This window comes from Anser brachyrhynchus (assembly GCF_964034855.1).
Source record: "Anser brachyrhynchus genome assembly, chromosome: 2".
NCBI classification, from domain to species: domain Eukaryota; kingdom Metazoa; phylum Chordata; class Aves; order Anseriformes; family Anatidae; genus Anser; species Anser brachyrhynchus.
Window position 1 is genome coordinate 29,603,077 of NC_137695.1, and position 21,827 is coordinate 29,624,903.

General features: G+C 36.6%; 1 protein-coding gene across 1 annotated transcript in view; it reads right to left on the bottom strand.

Annotated features, from left to right (window-relative positions):
• THSD7A (thrombospondin type 1 domain containing 7A) overlaps nt 1-21,827 on the bottom strand; it is a 297,034-nt gene that overhangs the window by 204,342 nt on the left and 70,865 nt on the right. The window contains exon 4 of the mRNA XM_080578905.1: nt 4,473-4,990. Within this exon, the coding sequence (XP_080435031.1) occupies nt 4,473-4,659 (187 nt within the window). The 5' untranslated portion in view covers nt 4,660-4,990. The remainder of the gene's footprint in view (nt 1-4,472; nt 4,991-21,827) is intronic.

A 21,827-nucleotide genomic window follows, 5' to 3' on the forward strand; every position in this document is an offset into this window, starting at 1 on the left:
AAGACTGCAATTCTCCACCTCAAGTCATAAAGCAGACAGATGAAACAACCCAACTCTGGTAATTTAGCTGTTTCTTCATTTTGCCATACAGAGCCAGGTATTCTGCACAGATGGAGACTTTGCCTTAGTTTATGTTAAAAAAACTAGATGGCTTTGCCCAGGGACGAGGAAAATTAAGCCAGCTGTCTATTTGTATCCAAAGAAAATGCACACACAGGGTCTGCATAGTATGGAATGTGAATGTTTGGCAAGAAATCTAAAGTTTAAAGACTAGTAACTGTTATCAACTATATCCATCTCAATGTCATACAATACACTGGAGATCCATTCATACACCATAATTCCAGCATAAATGTGCAAAAGCAAATACCCATTCACATAGGAGATCAAAACTTCAAAAATTTATGACAGTCAAAACTTCAAAACACTTTCAGCTGGAGAAGTAGAAATGACTTTGTGATGGCATCCATACTGCACAATGGTGGAGGTTAGAAGGGACCTCTGGAAATCATTTAGTCCAACCTCCCTTCCCAAAGCAGGTTGTTCACAACAGTGTCCATGCTGAATTGAAAGTAATTAAACCCCAAGAGAGTTAAACAGTATACTCTCCTCAGGTTTTTACAGAATAGTAATAGATAGGAAGAGTCATTACCCCTGAGAGGTTTTCAAAGGTTCAAAACAAATGTGAAATTTGAATTAGAAGAACAGCCCCTGACCTCATCCCATCCCCATCCCAAAAATCAAGTATCAAGACCCTGTACCAGGTATCACAGTTGCTATTTTATAAGAGAAAATGTCATAACTCAAATTCCATAACCCCTGTAGATTATTTTCCAGGCCATTCTTAAAATAACACACTGCAGTAAACCTGCTTAGAAGTCAAGGAGCAGCATACGCTAAGACATTATTTCAAAAAATCTTTAGAAATAAAAATCAGGCACACTCAAGTCACTTACAATAGCTAATGCCAAACTAAATTTAGTAACAAAAAGTAGCATGCTTCTCAAGAAAATGGACATACTTCACTAATAACAGGTGCCAAAAGGCATACACACACACAATCATGCTGATTTCCTAGACACAATTTTAGCCTTGACTTATGTTTCTTTCACAGAAAGAAAAGCTAAAATATTGTCTCAGTTGGATGAGCTCACTACTGTCCAGTTCAGTTTTATTATCCCCTCTAATACTTTAGCTGAACTTTAGATTCATGCTGGATACACATTCAGATCACTGATGAGCAGTTCTTCTAGTTCACTTTCTAGAACTTCCCACAAATGAGGGGGGAAAAAAAAATCACAGAATGGTTAAGGATGCAAGGGACCTCTGGAGGTTGGCTGTTCCATCCCGACCTCCTGCTCAAGAAGGGACACCTAGAGCAGGGTGTCCAGGACTATGTCCAGACCACTTCTGAAGGTCTCCAGGGAGGTAGACTCCACAACCTTTTTGTGCCAGTGCTTAGTTACCTGCACAGTAAACAAGTGCTTCTTGATGTTTAGACAGAACCTCCTGTGTTCCAGTTTGCCTCTTCCTCACACTGGGGACCACTGAACAGAGCCTGGCTCTGTCCTCTTTGCACCTGCCTTTCAGGTATTTATAGACATTGATAAGATTCCCCCTGAGCCTCCTCTCCTCCAGGCTGAACAGTCCCAGCTCTCTCAGCCTCCTCATAGCAGAGGTGCTCCAGTCCCTTGATCATCTTGGTGGTTCTCACTGTACTCTTTCCAGTATGCCCATGCCTTTCTTGTACTGGTATCAGCCATACCCAAATAAATACCCTTATTATGAAAATAAATCTGCTGCTATCAAAGCAAAACACATTTCATTTACCACTTGAAGATAAACAGTGGGCTAGTGCAATACCTGTGATAACCTTAAAACAAAAATACTGAGACCTTTAGTATATGAGGTCTCCAGATCACTGTCTAGGATCTGGGCATCACATAAATTTCCTCTTTTTCTTGCAAAAAGGAGAGGGGAATGGGAGAGAGAGCAGAGTGAGACAGTAATGAACAACCTGACCAGGCTGAAAAGATACCTTAGCAGGCACTCTAGATGCATGGCAGTCCCAGTTCTCTCCTACAGAAACACAGTCCCCAAAACAACAAGGTTATAACCAAATGAAGCAGTATATTGCTGCCTTACAGCCAAAAGCCTGTCATGTGACTGAAGAAAGTTCAAATCCTTCCTACAGGCTACTCTGTCCCCTCTCTCACCAGACAGAACCTAAGCCTAGTTTTATAAAACACAGGGAACTAAAAGGCAATACATTTTGTTAAACTTAGACCATTTCTGCACAAAGATAACTTAGATTCATCAGGCTAAACTACCTGTAAAGGCTCCCTCAGTGTAAGAGTAAATGAAAAGTACACTGCAAAATTCAGAAAGTCTTTTTTTTTTTTCCCCTAACACAAAGGAACAGCTAAGAAAAGGACTGCAAAGATTTAATTAGAAGCCAAATATAGTCTTCTGAAGCACTCCCTTATTCATTCTACCTTGCCATTCGTTGTTTGAAAAGCGCCACTCTGACTTGGTTTTCATCATGTTATTGTCAAATCACTGATGCTGTGATATTAAAAATTGCTCAGAGAACATGCTTATCCTATTCCTTATTGTAGGTGAAACAGAGGAGAGAGGTCAGAGAAAGAAAAGCTTAAAGGAAAAACTAGCTCTTCATTACACAACATAATTATATCTGTTCTAAACAAAAGTTCTTTAAGGAAGGGAGAAAAAGCAGAGGAAACAAAAGCCAACCCAGTTTCCTCCTTGCTAGTTTAACTGACTTGACTTCAGAACACATGTGCTATGTTCAAGGTAAACCAAGTTACTCCATAGCAAATTGGCAGTTCATTTTCATAAGTATTAGTTAACTACAGTTGTTATTATTCTCAACCAAGTTACTATTAACCTTTTAAAATTCAATCTATTAAATGGAGACATAATAACACGCTGGAGAGTTTAATCTACTGCTGCCTAGCAACGTAGTTTAAATGCAAAACGCTTTATGAAAATGCTACTATTATCACTGTATTTTCCTACAAACCTACGTATGTATTTGATCTCTCTTTAAGCGCGTAGCAAACATTTACAAAACTCTCATAGAATTGAGAACTATGTTTCGAATTTGTCAGTCGTTCAAAAGAAGAAGAAAAGAAAAGGGTCATCAGTGTCATTGGTCTACCCATCTTTCAGCAGGAAGTGAAAGTTGTGAAGGATTTTCCCTTCTTCAGATCTCTCTTTCTAGAGTTATTGGAAAGCTTGTCTTCTTGTTTAAATGAATTTCCTTTTAATCTCCTTCTTGAGCTGCTGAATAGATGGAGCCTCTTAAAAAATTCAGGATATCACTGTAATTGTGAATTGATCTGTTTTTGTTTCAGAAGGCTGGGGTCCTCCAGCCAGGAAACACACTGTCTTCTCAAAGTTGCTTTTCATACAAATAATGAATTTGCACGCTCTTTTTCTATCATATTACCCCTTAATGGAAAAGCATGTCTTAAACAAAACTCTACTTTTTGTATTGGTTTGTTCCTGGCAACATGCAAAAAAAAAACAAGCTGCCAAAGTCAGTGTGAAATATTTACTGTCTTGAAATTTTTTTAATTTTCTAGAGGAGTTTTGGAAGCTTATGTAGGGAGTGATACTATGTTAGAGAACTTTAGAGAACTAAAACATATGTAGTCCTCGTTATCAAAATTCTGAATTAGTGTAATATATTGACAGACGCAGGAAAATTCTCCATTGGTTTTTAATGCAAAGTTAAGATTGGAACGGTGTTATGACTACGCAATCTTTAAAACAGACACGTAACTCATTAGTACCAAAGTAGAGGAAATTATCTATCTAGTGTGGTGCTGAATCCACATAGACTATTTGCCTTTGGCTCTTTGGTTATGAAATCTGGCATCAGTTGGATTATTTCACCTAATCCATCATTAGCTTTCATGTGTCCTATATACTGTGCAACAAACCTAAATTTAAGAAACCCAACTCCCCATCAATTACCACACTGAATATATTACATGTCAGCACAGAGCATAAAGATTAGACATGCTGCATTACATCTTTCTTTGTGAAATGTCAATGTTTTTAGAGCACTGTTAACATTGCTAACTCCGACTGTAACAAATGTTCCTTTCCATTGTGAGCAAGCACTAAAGTCCTGACCTTTGCTATTCACATACAACACAGAGCTGCTAAATAAAATGAAAAACATCAAAAGACTCAAAAATACATGAGAGATCCCAATAACAGCATGACAGAGTCACTTTTTTTTTTTTAATTGCCTTACTTGCTTGGCTGGCGAAATACTGGAAGGTGACCTAATTTGTTTTCCTAGAATCCTGCAAATAAACATTACTAATGTAGATTTAACTTTCTTTCTACGCATACACAAAGCACACAGAAAGGTTACTGCTTACTTACAACAAAAAATAATCATACTGCTGCTATGTTAGTGTAGCATCCTTACTTACCGGTCTTCCACAAATACACAGATGAAGTTTGAAATTCACTCTGTGCCCGAGCGTCCCAGACTCCCACCAGCAGAACCACAAGAACTCCCACGCAGCGGGCTGGCACGGCACAAACCCTCGGACCATGGGGGAAAGCAGCGCTCCCCTCGCTCAACCCCATGCCTCCTCCAGCAGCCTGCTTCCACATCCAAAGCCTGAAGCACAACTGTGAAACCTTCTTCAAATAATATTCCCCTCTTCAGAATTTCTTCATGGGGAGACGCAGACTGGAAAGCTCTCTCCTGCTATTGTGCATGCCAGTTGAAAAGGAAAAACTGTTTAACACTAGGGAACAATAGAGTCCTTGCTCGCTCTTGCTGCAGCGGCTGCTGCTAGTATGGTTGCTGCTCCACGCTCTTCCATTCAGTGGTTAGTTGCAGTTTTCCATCAGCTAAAAGAGAGACAGCTGTCCGCAGGGGGCTCCAGCTGACTGAGCAGGTTATCTCGCGCTGAGAGGCAGCAGCAGTCATTTACACCAGCTGGAGAGAGCGAGAGACAGAACAGGGATGAGGAGAAACGCAAATAACCCAGTGCTGTAATCTCAAGGCAGAGAGTGACTGTGAAAGCCTGGCTTCCCAGACATCTCTCCCTGGAATATCCCAGATGACACACATTAAGAAGAAAAGAAATCATCATCAGGATGTGCTTCAGAAACACAAGTTGTACAACCAGAACAGATCTCACCAGAGCAATATATATTAATTAGGAAAGCATCAGACACTTGTCCTGATAACAATATATATGCTGCATTAACCATTTTGTAAACAACAAACAATAAGTGATTACTCATGCATTAAATAGACTTTTAAGTCTTCACAAAGGGAAATGAAAGGAAAAAAAAAAACCCACAACTTTTCTTGTGCATTTGTCAAATCTGATTCAGGTAATAACACACAGTTGTCTGCTGTGTATGGAGGTGTAAAAACACTATCTCTGTGGTAAAGGAAGCCTGTGCATAATATATAATGCAAAATAACATCCTTTCCTACCCAGCAAGTATGTACACACATATATATGCATAAGTGTCAACTGTGTAATTTAGAATAATTTGAAGATCAAGTTATCAATCACTTTTAAAGCTTATACTGAGTTTTACATATGAAAGTATTCAGGATACATTAGGCTGTCGTGATGATACAAAAACGTGGAGAGAGACAAAGCTTTTAAAATAGGCATCTTTATCTCTCCCACCCACTGCCCAGTGAACAGATGCAATAACAAGCCTAAAGATCAGGTTTCAAACATCTATAAACTGCAAAGCAAATGAGAAATTTTCAAGAAAACTGCTACAATATCCAAAATGATCCATTCAAAATGCAAGCAGCTACAAAAACACACTGTAGGAACACAGGATCCAGAGTTTTAAAAGGACAGAGCTATTGTTGTTTAAAGAAGAAACCTTCAGTGAACCTCTCTTGGGACGGCTGTCATTTTGCACAACCTTCCCAGACTCTGCCTTTTCACATGCATTAGATTAAAATCAGCCATGATCAAGTAATTCCCAAGTCCTTGCCTGTTTAAATATTCTGACATCAGAGCAAATTAGCAATGTTGAAGGTTGCAAATTCGTCTTTGTTTACTTTCCACTCTGTTACGCCTCTACGAGGGAATTAAAGGCTCAGGGAGCTCTAGCACTGTGAGGCTGTGATTAAGAGAGATGAGCAAGTGTGGATTACTGTTCTTCAGCTGCTGAAAAACAGGCAACAATCAGGAGATTATAGGTTGATAAGGGATACATAGAAAGCCATGATCTTAACAAATTTATAGCATCCTTATGCAGAACTTGCAACCTCAGCTAAAGCACTTCTGGAAATACATTTTATTTACTTCTGCTACATCATACTGCATTCACCTTAAGAAGCATGGAAACCCCTTCATCCTGTCCTTTGTTGACCTGGACTGCTAAAACAAAATGCTCTCTGAGTTTATAGAAGTACAACAATTCCACAGGAAAATTTGAGGTTAAATTATTCACATCTGCATTGTTTTACATGCTACATTAAGAATATGAGAACACTTCAAATACTTAAAAATAATCCCATCTTCACAAATTTATGAAAAAAACAAGATGAAAAATTATTTTCAGTTATTAAAAAAAAATCCACGCTGAATTTAAGGGCTTAAAAAGCCTTAAGACCATCGGGAAATCTGTAGCAATAGCTTTACTGACTTGCATAGTTACAATAAGATGTATATAACATATACTCCTTTGAAAAATTAAGAGTAAAAACCTTGGCTTTTTAACTGGAGTTACACACCATGGGAAAAGTTACATTTATGGGTTGACTAGGGGAAAAGGGACCTTTTCAGAGTTATTGATTGCAATGCATTCTATCTAGAATTTTTATGAACGTCTAAAGAAAGCCTCTGAAAATATTTTGTACATGACTCAGATCATTCGGAAACATCATCAGGAAACAGATCATCCATGCAGTTGGCACAATGAATCAAAGTGGTTTTTGACAGCAGAACAAAGCAGTATCATGAGAGGGTGAATGCACATACACAAATACTCAAATGGTTTATATTTATGCAATAAGAGGACCACATACTTTAAAAAAAAATCAGTGAAATATAGATGATTAAAACTCATATTTGCACACTACTTTTAATGGTTTTACTGTGTTTTGTTTTTTTTTTTTGTTTTTTTTTTCTGACAAAGACCAATAAACTATGGACAAGTAATTTCATTTTCATTCATTTTGGTGACAAGCTATGATGCATTTAAAACTGTTCAGAAAAACATCAAAGAGAAAGAACAGAGGCATAATTGGGAGAACTAGGGATTCCTGAAGAGCTGTCTTCGGTAAACACTCATCTCTGACTACATTGCTTCTGGAGCCCAAACAGTCTTCTTTCAATTGGAGCAGGAAAAGATCAGTGAAAACACAGGCCAAAAAAGGTGGATGTCTGGAGACACACTAACCTATCTGCAGGAGTTAGACTTCAGGCATAAGAGGCAACATATAGATTGCAAGCTTCAACTTCTATTAACATGAATAATCCAGAGAGCTGCTGGTATCCTTTTCCACCCCAGTGTGCCCAACATGCTCTTACATACTTCCTATTTGCTACAGTAGATGAAGGGCCACCCTTCCAGTTAATAATGCAGCCACTATTTCCAGCCCACACTGACAACCCATATTCTAATACACACCTAACGATCATAAATTATCAGTTGTTTGTGGTTTACACATTCCCAAAATAAACATTTAAGTACTTCTGAAAAGAAACCTCTAGACAAAGCATAAAAATAAACTGCAATCAGCATTAGTCTCTGTATCAGTAGTAACATATAATATCGTCAGTGCTGTACCTTGGAGCATCAACATATGGGTCTCAGTAGACCTGTATTCACATACATTTATTTATCTGAGGCACTGCAGCTATGTTGAGTCTGTAAACTGCTCTCACAAGTGCTTGACACGTTAGCACTTTTTTGTTTTCTAGGGAAAAATGACTAATCCTGAATACTTTCAAGAAAGCAAGGTAGAGCTAGTCATAAAATACTGGATTTTTTCATGTTTCCTAGCATAAAAACTTAGAGGATGACAAAACAAACATATCTTTTATTTAGTGAAAAGAGAAATGAAAACAAGATACAAATTTCATAGCCACGGGGTATGAAAAGCTGCCTGCCAAGCAGAATCATCCCCCTAGTAGTAGTGTATTCCTGCGCTAGTAGGCAGTCGCATGTCATAAACCTGTCTCTGTGAAATGCCATGAATAAGTGCTTCAGGATCATCTTACATTCTATTCTGAAGACACTGTATTTCTACACATACTGGAAAAAGTCAAAGAGCATAGACAGAGCAAGGCATACATATGGCACATTGGCTTCTAGGCTCAACACTCAATAAGGGGTGTGTCCAGCATCACTTTTGTCCACCTTTAACTTGATAGGCCCTGCGTAAGCCAGAAGTTCTTAGTAAAGCTTCAGTCTCCATTCTTCTAGATCTATAGATGTTTACAGATGGAAAATTCTACAATTTTCTCCCTCTAAATCTTCTGTGCTGTGTGAATACTAGCATACCAGAAAAAATCACCCAATTTCAAAAGAACAAAAAGTGTTTCATTTCTTATGTAGGAAATCCAAATTCCTCCTTAACTGAATTCATTGGAATTTGTATCCAAGAAGACTTTCTCCCTTCACTTAGGTATGAAAAGAACAAGTGTTGCCACAGATAACTAAGTTGACTATTTCCCTAGAAAGAGCTCTAGAGTTAGAATAATAGAATATTCCAAGTTGGAAGGGATCCACAAGGATCATCAAGTCCAACTCCTGGCTCCACACAGGACCACCCAAAAATCAGACCATGTGTCTGAGAGCGGTGTCCAAACACTTCTTGAACTTCAGCAGACTCAGTGCTGTGACCACTGCCCTGGGGAGTTTGTCCCAATGCCCGACCACCCTCTGGGTGCAGAACCTTTCCCTAGCACCCAGCCTGACCCTCCCCTGTCCCAGCTCCATGCCGTTCCCTCGGGTCCTGTCGCTGTCCCCAGAGAGCAGAGCTCAGCGTCTGCGCCTCCACTCCCCTCGTGAGGGAGCTGCAGGCCGCCATGAGGCCTCCCCTCAGCCTGCTCTGCTCTGGGATGAACAAACCAAGTGACTTCAGCCGTAACTCATACATCTTAACTTCCCACACGGTGCACTGTATGGGTCTCATACCTGAATTTTAAAGAAAGTTTTAGAGGTGGCATATTCCCTTTCTTGCTTGTTTATTTTGCAAGCTCCATCATCTAAACATTCCAAACAACAGCTCAAATGAACTTGTGTTCTCTCTATTCCCCTGCATAAATTCCCTGGCCAAAATTTCTAATTCTGCATTTTGTAGGAGCCTGACTTTCTTGCAGATATTTTACTACAGACAGAAGTGTATTTAAATGATTTTCTTGAGCTGGGACCTTCAAGAATTTTAAAAGATTTTCAGAACTCTGAGCCAGAATAAGATGTACAGGGTTCTTTTAGTGGAAGTGGAATTCTTCTTTAGTGGAATTCCTGTGGAATTTTGAGCATTAATCAACACACTCAGTAGTGGTCTATTATTTTTCTTCATATGAAAGCAAGGGAGCATAGTCAGGGAAGCCACAAAAATATGCTAAATGTGAACAACCTAAATATATATATGTATATATTTCTATATATTGCAATGCAAATATGTTGCAACATACTTCTTTTCTCAAAATATGGCATCTGCGTTCCTTAACTCCCAAATAAAATATGTGTTGTGCAAAACTTGTAGCTGAAAAAAAATTATTCTTTAGGGAGAGTAAACATCTGGCCTCTAGGTGTCACACTTGTCCATGTCATAATGCACTATTTTATGGATTTCTTATTCTTTCATAGCACATAAGAGACCTTGATTTTATACTTTCAAGGAGTGATATTATGAAATATTCTCCTTTCAAACTTGTAATTAAAAAAAAAAACGCTTTCATACAAGAAAACCTTATTTTTAGAACATGAATAAAGGCTCTACTTGCATGAATGCACAAGCAGCAAACAGCAAACATCTCACTCAGACTTTACAAATGCAGTGTTTTTATTAAGAAAAATAAATGATGCTTCGACAGATTGCTCTCTTTTTTGTTGATGCTGTTTATTTTTAAATCTAGTTGAAACCTAGTCCATGGGTCAAAGTTTGCCTAGCCAATCTTTCATTTTTTTTCTTCAGTTGTAAAAAGATGCAATGTACTGCTGTTTTTGAGTAGCTGTCTCAGTTTGGCTGAACACCTGGCTGTTATATTTTTCGCTGATCCCTTTGGTAGGTAATTATCAATACCCCCAGCCTGGAATGTTCACGTAAAGAAACTATTCTTTGTAAAAAGGAACATATTAACATACCGCAAAGATGTATTATCAAGAACTGCTTGCTAGAAGATAAAGCTAGAGAACTGCAGAAGGTCAGTCAGAGTAAATGAACTAATTCTATCTTTTGGCCCTAAGCACTGTGAATGAACGTTTTCCTTTCTTCACAGGTTACATGGGTTCCAGCTGTGGACTGCATGAAGCAGAACCTTTGCAAGTACTAAACTGGCTGTAAAAGTCTCTGTGAAGTTCCCTATCAGGAATTGCCATCTCTATCAAGAATTCAAGCTCTGAAACCTTTCTCATCAATTCTCTTTAATATCATCTGGTGCAGCTTGCCTATTAGTAGGATAACATAGTATGAATTTTTCACTAGAAAACCAACTGCATTGATATGCTAGCTTGCTGAAAGAGATTTTGAGTGTGTTTACATTCATCCAGAATTGGATGTAGTAAGCCCTCATACGTGAATTTTCTCTTGCAGAGACCATACATACGAAATAATTCTAATCATACTTAAAATCTACAAACAAAATACCAATTACAGTTAGGGTTTGTAGTGAGGTCTGCATCACTACTCTCTCTCAAATACATCTATAATTTTTTCAAGACTGACAAATTTGTAGTTTCATAGTAACTTATAAAGGATAAAAACAAGAAGCAGAAAAAGCAAAAATACATATATATATTTTTTTTTTTTCTTCCTGGTCCCAGTCATTTTAAAGAAGAAGATAGACAATCATTACTTTATTTTGTTAATAAAAAAGAAAGAAAGAAGTGCCTGAGGAAGATTGTGAAATTTTTCCCTTAAAAGCTTTTTTGATTCTTTGGGGGAGAAGCTTGAAATGTGCTTCTGCTAAGAGTGATCAGTCACTTCTCATCACAACCTCTGAAAAGAAATCTGCACTTAATTAGAACCCGTTTTGAAATTGTGTACCAGTATATACAGATAGAATTAGTTTTCTATCACCAAGCTCATTGCACTAAGTTTTCACACAGAAAACTAAAAGACAAGACTTTAATGGGGCTTTCCAAGTCAATTCTATTCCTCCAATGTGTGCATATACTTTTTGAATTTGAGTTTCTAAAGTCAATAGGATCAATGCCAGCTAGCCCCTATGCTGACATGGACTTGTGCTGAAAATAAATAACCTTATCCAGGCAATATGTTCACTGGAGAAAAGTAACAGTTAAAACTGATAGCTGTAAGTGCAAATAAGTAGAATATACACAGTACTTGAAATGCAGTCAGGGAGATTTCAAAGACAATGGTGAGGTAAGTATTGAAATCCCTGGCAAGGGGAACAGAAAGACAGAGAATGGAATAAACAAAGAAAATCAGTGCCCAATATTGCTTTTGAAAATCCTCTCCAGGGACAGCTTAGTAATTTGCACATACCAAATCACCTTTAAACAAAAGCCACCTTCAGTCAATTTTAAGCCTTTTCTCCTTATTAAAATGCTATTGATTGATCATTCTTCATCTAAACGTTTGACAAGCCAATTTCCATTTTCAAGGAGGGAAACATTGGTCTTCTTTTTCAAGCCATAAATCACTCAAACACTCTGTTATCAATTCTCAAATTAGTTAAATTATACAAATTAATAAGAAAATTAAATAAGGCTGCATTTTTAAATTTATTTTTATTTTTTTAAATCAGCCCGTATGTTTAATGGCTTCCAGAAATGGATGGGTTCAGAAGTACCAATAAAAACAATATAGTTGGAAATAGCTTTCAGTGATTTGTTAACTTAAGAGTTCCAACTTAGCTGGCCAAAAGTACAGCTGCGTGTTTTGTGCTGACATAAACAGATCAATAAACAAGAGGAGTATAACTTCAAGAAACTGGTTAAAGCATCTCACACCATTTTGACATGATGTGAGGTCGTTAAATTAATGACCATGTTTCAGCTGTGATTTACTAACAAACCAAGCTCTAAGCTAGAATTGTTATTAATTAGCCATCATATTTTGTAGCACCTTACAAGGTAATTATAATACAAAAGAAAATATCTGAGAATAAATCCTTCCATCTTTAGCTTTATATAAAATATTTACAAGGGTGTTCTGTCTGTCACATTTGAATCGTATGGTTGTGCTTTAACTAGGCATTCGAAAGGACACCTATTCCTACTGACCAATCTTCCTATTGAAAATTTTAGGTCACTGAAGTCAACTCTGTAGCAAAGTACAATATAAAAACTAAATCTAAACAAGGGAAGCAACAAAATTCATGAATTATAAGACCATATTAATGAAAACATGATTCTACTTCAAACCATTTCACTATTTAATCTTGAACATGGATAACTAGATCCAAAATGCTGAGTTGTATCAACAAAATCTCCCTATTCCTCTAAGTACTGACCCTTCTTCCTCCTCCACTGTTGCAGCAGTCTCCTCTCCTACAGTCCACTGCAGCAGCATTTCAGTGGCAAAAATAAAGCAGGTAGCCAAATCTATGCAAGTGAGATAGGTGACATCACAACTACATATAATTGGATTTTATGCATACAGATCACAAAGCACTTAGCACATTCTGCAGGCTACAGAAATTTTTTCTCTAAATTATCAGCATTAGTGTTAAAATTAGAGCTTCACTATGGGGGATCAGAGGGTCAAACCAAGCTTAAGGTGATGTGACACTTTCGGGACGGGAAAAAAAAAATCATTAAATTGGCACCATAGTTCTTCCCTATGGTGACAAAAAGACATTATTGCCAGTTTTCTATAATCAGTATTATACTTGTATCTCCAAAAAGGAAATAAAAAGATTTCCAATTATCTGTTAGTGGCAGCTCCAGTACTTCCACAAGTTGCTCCCATGAGACTCAAAACTAACATTGGTCTAAATAAGTGACAGTTGCATCTATATAACCTCTGCAGAATATATGACAACTTATTTGAATATAGGCAGAATATATGACAACTTATATTGCTCACTGAAGGAAGAAACAGGATGGAGGAGATAAAAAGAACAAGGAGTTTTCTCAATGATTGTCCTATTATCGAAATAGTGTAGAAACTTAAAAAGAATATGGCTCTTGATCAGAATTGAATTCACTTGCTACCACACAACTAGATGAGTTGAGCATGACTTCCCTGAGACAAAAACTTAATCTACACACATGAAGTAGGGTGGGCAATGCTCAGAAAATGAAGCACTATTGAACCACAAACAGCAATGTTTGAATGACACAGAGTTCAGGTAAAAAAACAATCTGATTTCAGGTAAAGATAGTAACAAGTTTTCCAGTACAAAAAAAAAAAAAAAAAAAAAAAAAAACGCATGTCACGCATAAAGCAGAAAAAATATTAGAGAAAACATTATAAACTACCTGCTTTGTAGACCTTGGTGGATGATTGCATGTTCAAACACCCCTGATCATTTCAGTTCTTCCTTCCTTTTACAGACATATAGTTGTACCCATAACATACACAGAAGTTTGCCCTTATTTTATTGTAGCACATGCATGTGTCTAAAGAAAGAGTTTAGTTATTATATGCTGTTGAATGCATGCTAAATACTGAAACTTGATGAAAAGCAGGGCACATTGTACCTCACTTAGGCTGATTTAAGGTACAGTTCAATGAATTACTCTTCTGTAAAGTTACAGGGTTGCTGTAGCAAAGTATTACACAGGACTCAGAAAAGAATTCCCTTCATTATGTCAAACATTTAAAGATGCATATGCCTACTGTATGTCCCCTCTCTCTGTCAGTAACTGGTTTACCGGCAACCAACCAGAAATACTGATTGATTGTTAACCTTGTGAATCATATTTTTTAATGTAAAACTTAACTATATTGAGTTATCTAAACTACCATGATCACTTATGCAAATTACCCATAGATTTCGTTATAGGCAGTTTGGCAGGGCTTCTTCTAAGCTCCTAGCCAAGATTTAATTTTCATTTCTAAAAGACACTGGTAAAGTACACTGTGGGTTCCTAGCCTCTGGTAAAAGTTAAGACTTCTGACTTCATGTCCTAAGTATAGGTGAATACATAGTTTTCACAACGGGAATAAAAACATATCTTGGATCTTTGGAGGAATGGAGTACATCCATCTACTTCTTTCTCTATTACATATATGCAAAAAGAAAGTTGTTATTGTTTTGGTCAAGATAGAACTTATTCTCATCAAGTGCTAGAAAAGTGTAAAATTCATTAAAATATGAAAAGGGAATAGCATTTTTATTGCATTCACATCTTCAGAATATAATTCAGAAACCTAGCCTCAATTTTTCCTCAATTCAAATAAAGTTCCATTTTTAAAAATGTGCAAGAATTTTCTTTTTCATATTCTCTTTCACATTGCTATCCTTATGTTAACCTGCAATTTCAAGTAGTGATTTTCAGATGCGAACATAATGAAATGATCCCAAATAGTTTTCTTTGGTTTTGCATAATGGAATACAAAAGATTGTATTCATTTGATTTCAAAATGGACCATTAGCCACTGTAGTCTTAAGCCATTAAATGAAAGAACTTGAAATCAAACAATAAATAACCCTAATGCATACCTCTAAGCAGTAAGTAATTAAAATAGATAGTAAACATTTGCTTTATTGTTTGTTTTTCCTTCTTAAATTATGATTTTTGCAACAGTTCTTTAAGTGCTTTTCATTTTAACTGCATTGCAAAAATGAGATCATATTCATCGTATGCTCTTCATTAACTCAACTGATGGTGTTTTAATTCCTGCAACTTACAAAGCCTAGTGTTCCTTTTGCAATTCAGCATAGCTAGTATGCGTTAAGAATAATTAGCTTCACTATGGCAGAACAAGTGATTTCTTTGCAAAATACAAACACTGCTTTTGACAAAGATTATTATTAAACTTTCAAGGTATTTCTTTTCCTGCAGTAATTTCATTTTTAAGAAACTTTTCTGTACCCCAGTTTCCCTAATGAACTAACAACCCACGTTGTCTCTGATGGCAAATACTTCCAACATATCTAGAAGAAGATCAGAAGCATCTGTTTTCAGAATTACAACATAGGATCCATGATGTGACCTCTTGAAATTTGCAGTTATGTTAAAATAATAAAAAATGAGGTGTCAAGGGAGCATAATGACCTTGCCTTGATCAAGAGCTGACTATAAGCCATAGCTAAAAGGCAGTGCAAACAAGACCTGAATGTAATAAATATCAGTATGGGCCATGGATCAACAAGTAACAGGAGAACAACACCTGAAACTGCTGTAGATACCCTGATACTGTCAGTAGCTGATTTGATCAGTGGTCTGTAGCAATTTGGCTAGCCCCTCAACACACAAATACAGATGATGGAGGAATATCGGTTAGAGGTCTAATGCCATGCTGAACTGCTGCCCAGAGCCTGAAACAGGTGTAAATGAATACTGCATTCTACCTTTGACCCAGTTCACCTGCGCCAAACCACTGCAGTGCTAATTGGGACAGGTCTGTTAACTTTCTAGATGTGTCTGCTTACATGTGCAAGAAGCTTCCCTGACACAGTCCATCCCTCCTTGCTTGGTCTACTAACAACTTGAGCACAATAGCACCACGTTGTTTGGTGTACAACTCCCCTTCCCATCATCACATTACAGTTAGAATCTTTTTCCAAAAATGCTGGCATTTTATGTTCTTCATTATAAAAATAACATAGGCAAAAATAAAAGCAAGCATTTAGACGTTACTGTATTCCCTAAAACCCTAAAGCAAGAGAATTAATTTTAAAGTCAAACAACCACCAGCACATAACTTCTATTCCTTAGCCTCCCCCCCTCCAATTCTCCTCCTTTCCAAAGACATTTAAGGTGTTTCTACAGAAGCAGCATTACTAATCTTCTTAATAATAGAAAAGCGATGAGCTCCATCACATCAGTCAGATGAAGCCATTGGACTCTAGGTCAAAAACACCACCTTGAATATCAGTCAGATACAAGAAGATAGTTATTGTGATCTTAAAAATAAGTAATAAATAAATAAATAAATAAACAAAATATTTCTGGATGCAATATTAACATTGCTACATTGCTTAATTAGGAAGAATAATTCAAATTATGTTGGCAAAAACAAGAGAAAAACTCCATCAATGTAAATCAGAATATATATCTGTGTGCATATATATATGTTTTATAAGTGTATACGTATATACAGAAAACCTGAACTTAAAAGAGCCTTCAAATCTTCTAGAGGAATGAACAAAACCACCAGCCTGATTTAATGGAGGTAGCTAATATAGTAGGTAAACTACCGCGACTTTGCTAATGTTCAGTTTCAACCATTCAAACGTTAAACTATCAACAGACCAACTTTCACTTTTCTGTAATATTCTAACGTTCCACATACAACAGATTGCAAAAAAAGGAAAAAAAAAAAAAAAGGAAGAAAAAAACCCACAACACTTCGAATATTGTTGTGCCCTGCTCTGCAGGCAGCTAAGCACCACAGAGCTGTTTGCTCACCCCCCCACCAGTGAGATGGGGAAGAGAATAGGAAGAAAAAGTAAAACTCATGGACTGAGAAAAAGACAGTTTAGTAGGACAGAAGAAGAAGAGAACATAATAAATAATAATATTAATAATAATAATAATAAAAGAATACACAAAGCAAGTGATGCACAATAAAATTGCTCACCACCAACTGACCAATGTACAGTCAGTCCCCGAGCAGCCCTCACCCCAGCCAACTCCACCCTTTTTTATTGTTCAGCATAATGCCGTATAGTATGGAATATCCCTTTGGCCAGTTTGTGTCAGCTGCCCTGATTGTGTCCCCTTCCAGCTTCCCCAGACTCTTCACTGGCTGGGCAGTACGAGCAGTTGAAAAGTCCTTGATTTAGTGTAAGCACTGCTCAACAGCAAAACATCAGTCTGTTATCAGCATTATTCTCATCCTAAATCCGAAACAGGGCACCATATCATCCACTAGGAGGAAAATTAATTCTATCCCATCCCAAACTAGGATAAATATAATCTTGCAATAAATCCACACTGTGCATGTGGCAGACCACAGTTCAAACAACCCTCAGGACCCTGGACAGGGTCTGGTGAAGCTCCGTTGATGACACAATTCCTGCTACTATTTGGTCATTAAACAGAGTATAAAGACTCGGTTTAAAAACTCTGTTTAAACAGAGTATAAGGACTCTGTTTAGAGCATACTCCTTACGTGAAAAGATAATAGACTGTTTTAACACACACACAGCTCCAAAAACATAGCTTAACTGGCATAAACTTGAGGTCATCCATACCTTCTATTTTACAGTCACATAAAGAAAGCATTATAGTCTAAGATTGCGCTATATCTATATTACACATATTGATGTATATTTATGCAAGAATATTGTAAAAATACTCCCTTAGAACTCTTCAGCTGTACTGTACAGGAATCAAAACACTATCTTTGAACTGCAGCATTGTTGTCCTTCAAGGTTAAAGTATTTCTTTCACCGTTTAAGATTAAATGAAAAAAGTCAAACTATCAAATGAACACAAAATAAAATTAAGCAGATGTACAAAAGGAACTCAAATTATACTTCCATTAAGAACATCACGGTTTTAATGGAAAAAAAAATCCACTTCCTTAAAGATGAGTATCGGGTAATGTTATCAAAGTTAGGAGAAAGGAGATCATGGAAAGGGAAAGGGGAAAACTGAATCAGTATAGTAAGCTTATCTTAAAAAGGAAGAGAAAGAAAGAGGAGAGGAGGGGAGGGGAGAGAAAAGAGAAGAAAACAAACAAACAAACAACAACAAAAAAATTGGACTAGGATTGTTTGCAAGTTGTTCCAGTGCCCCCCTCTCAATGGCAAAACTGTTCAAATTTATCATAAAGAAATTAAACATAGTTGTAAAATGTTTCATCTCTTCCCCCCCCCAAGAAAAAAAAGGAAAAATAATAATGCTATTTTAACATTGAAACAAATGTGATTTTATTGAGCCAGTTAAAATTGTTATTCTTAAAGTCAAGTTAAACCTCCAATTATCTGTAGATTATACTCGGATGAGGCATAGGAGACTTTTTGCTGATGTTCACTGCAACAAATCAATGTAAAACTAAAAAATATATATATTTATTTTAGAGATACTCCTACAAATAGGCTTAAAAATTATTATTTGGATCCACCTGCAGGCCATTTCAGCAAGATTGCAGCTGAGGGGATGAGACAGCAGGGAGACCCATTCAAGCTGATCCAATTTAGATATGCAAATTCTATCTTGTGTGTTTGAAAAGAACATTATGGCACAGCATAATTTGCACCTTGAGTTCCAAAGAATAATATTTCTAATCTAATGAAAACATGCCTCCATTGTTCATTTTCCCACTCTCCAGGTTTGGTCCAATCTACTGCTCTCCTACCTATTTAAGCTGTTTTTTTGTTTGTTTGTTTGTTTTGTTTTCTCCACATATAAAACAATTAACTAACATTAAGAAAATAAAGAGGGAAATAGAAATGTATTTATTATTGTAGTTACCTAAAAAAGACAATGCTACAAGTGCCTGACTGATGTGTGATACAGTGTATAATAGTGATGGGCCTAATATAAGCCCTATTGTAGGGCTGAAATGCTAAATGAAGAAAGCAGAGTTTAAGATCATGCGCCTGACATAGTGTCCTGATAGGTTATTTTTATTTTTCTTGGTTGTTCCAAATAGTGATATTTGCTTAATGATAAACTTCTGCCAAAATATACTTTTTTTTTTTCTTTTCCTTTTTTTTTTTTTTTCCATCGAAGTGAATGGAACAATGCTGAGGATTGTTTTGGCCAACACTGGCCAAAAACTACAGTTTACTATTATTTCTTCTGATTCAGTGGTATTATTAACAAAGAACAAGACAGTATGTCTTATAATTCATGAACATACATATTATCTTAAAAAGATAGTTCAGCACAGCTGAACTAGCATGAACTTTTATTACTGTTGAGCACATAATAGGACCAATGGTTCAAAGTAAATTTTCTTCACAAAGCTGCAGAAGAAACACTTATTGTCCTCCCTGCAAACAAATCTAAAGCATATGTTTCTATAATAACAAGCAACAACATATCTGAGTGAATATGGCCAGGAAAATATTTAAAAGGAGATTCACAGAGTACACTTTTTTTTTTTTTTTTTAATACAGAGTTGGACAGAAACTGCTCTTCTCTTTAAAAAAGCTCGGTGCTGTGTTAAAGCTCCAAAGAATAGAATATTTTAAAATGTTGAATGAGAAATGGCATATCTGATGCTGTAAGGTATAGTCAGAAATCAAATCCATTTTGGAAGAAATATCTAAAAGATTAATATACATTTAAAGTCACATTGTAGCAAACTAAAATGTTAAGTACAGTCTCAGAATTAGAGCCTATACACAAGAAACACTTAGCAATCCTCTCACTATCATACAATTATATACTTTTAAAAGCATACAGAAACATACTGTAATTTCTGTGAACTGACTGATTTAAGTGGAAATCAAAATTTTGAAGGCACTGAAAAATTGCTTTGATGTTCATAAAAGTGTATTCCAGGTATGCACTGAATTTAAAATGTGCAGTTTCACTGTTTTGAGTTAAGAAACATATTCCAGGGTAAATTCAATCTTTTTGTTGAACCCCTCTCGCTTAAGACAGACTCTGAGGTCTTTTGTAACCTGTCATTACAACAGGTTAGTTGTAATATTCAGCTCCCATGAGCATAAGCAGATAACAAGCTCTGTTCTGATAAAACCTCAGGATCTCATTTGTTTCATGGGCATAAAACTTACCTATTCCTTGCTTTCATTGACTCAGGCCATGGTTTTGGCAAAATAACCAACACTACATCTTACTGAAAATTACAAGTCCTCTGCCTATTAACCCAACTATATCTAACTGATATTCTATCAACACAGATTATAAAAACTAACAAACAGACACAAACAAACAAAAACCCAACACAAGAGGGCAAAGGCTTCAGGAGTGAATTGCTTCCAGGCCTCCAGCACATGTAGTTGGTCAGACTGACAGTTCAGTTAAAACATAGTTCTTAAACTGCAATTACAAAGTAGGAGAGATGGGTAGCCGCAGAAATCTGCAACCTCCAATTTCTAGGAGCATGTCTGCCACAATTACAAAGCTTCTTTTTTGTTTAGAAAAGATAAAGTATTTTTGTAATATATAAATTTCACATGACAAACTGCAATTGGAAGGGGGAACTGCAAGTAAGTGGTTAATACACTGAAAATTAGCTTAATGGAGGACTCCTCCTAAACTCTGCATCCAGAACAATAACTGGAATAGCCCCAGTGCTGATGTTGGTGTGAGCTGGCACAGATTCCCAATCAGGAAATCAGCACAGGAAAAGTTCAAGGCTTATGCTTGTGCTATCCAAAAGAGAAAAGCCACAAAAATAAGTCTGCAACAATAAGTTTTCACCAGTCACCACAAAGGAATGACACTTGGTTTGACACATGCTGAGCTACCCTGGCCGGTCCTGAGGTGAAAGAGCTGAGGGGCACAGGGGGTGCTGGGGGATGCCTGGAAGCAGGTCAGCTATTATGATAGCTTCAAAAATCTCATGTTCTTTTGTGCTTGATTACAAATTACTTAGTGGAAGTTTAATAAACATATGAGGAAAACAGAGGAAATTAAATTATTTCAGAAGTCACAAAGCCAGACACAAATGTTCATACTACAAAAGGGCGCAGAGGAGCCAAGTTGTGAGAGCATCCCATTCAGATGAGGTTAAAGAAGACACTTGACATCTCTCTGAGTCAAGAGCACTTAGCCATGTTTGCAGTGAGAACCATGCCCATCTATCACCAGCATCCTTCAGCTGCTATCCTATGCAATTTCTGTGGCTATGCTACAAGATTTTTGAAAATAAAAAACCCTTTAGAGGATTAAAAATCTAAAAAAAAAATATATTTTTTTTTAATTTTTTTTGTTTGACAAGTTGTTGACAAGTTAATTCTATAGGGTAATTATGTTCACCAACATCCTTTTACAATCAACACTTTCCTTTCCTTCTTTAAATATAACCTACATTTCCTTTTAAATATGCTTTCCAGGAAGATTAACAGATTAACTTCCTGCAGATATTTTTCATTGTGCCAGGAGGGGTGTAGGAGTGGGTGAGATCCAAGTTTTCCAAACAAGTTGTTTGCCAGGAAACAAACTCCTCAACCAAGTTAAATGAGAGCATACTTACATAAGCTGATGTAATAATAAAGTTTAAGTAACAAAACACCAAAGTACCATTAGGGATTAAAAACTACTCTGGGGGATTTCACAGACACACATACATATTTGTCTATAGAATAATAATGGAAAGAAGTGAATGCACAAGCTGACGGATTTTTCATGAATTTGTATTGTGTTCCGAAATATATCACGCATGTGTTTTGAGTTAAAGCTTTTACTCACTTCAATCTTTCCCGTCATTTAAAAAATCCTGTTTTAAGAATAAATCCTGGATAATCTTAAAATTGTCATTTTGCAGGTAAATCTCAAAATCTTTCCTTAAACTCCAGGGAGAGAGACTTCTGCCAGGTTGACAGACATCTGAG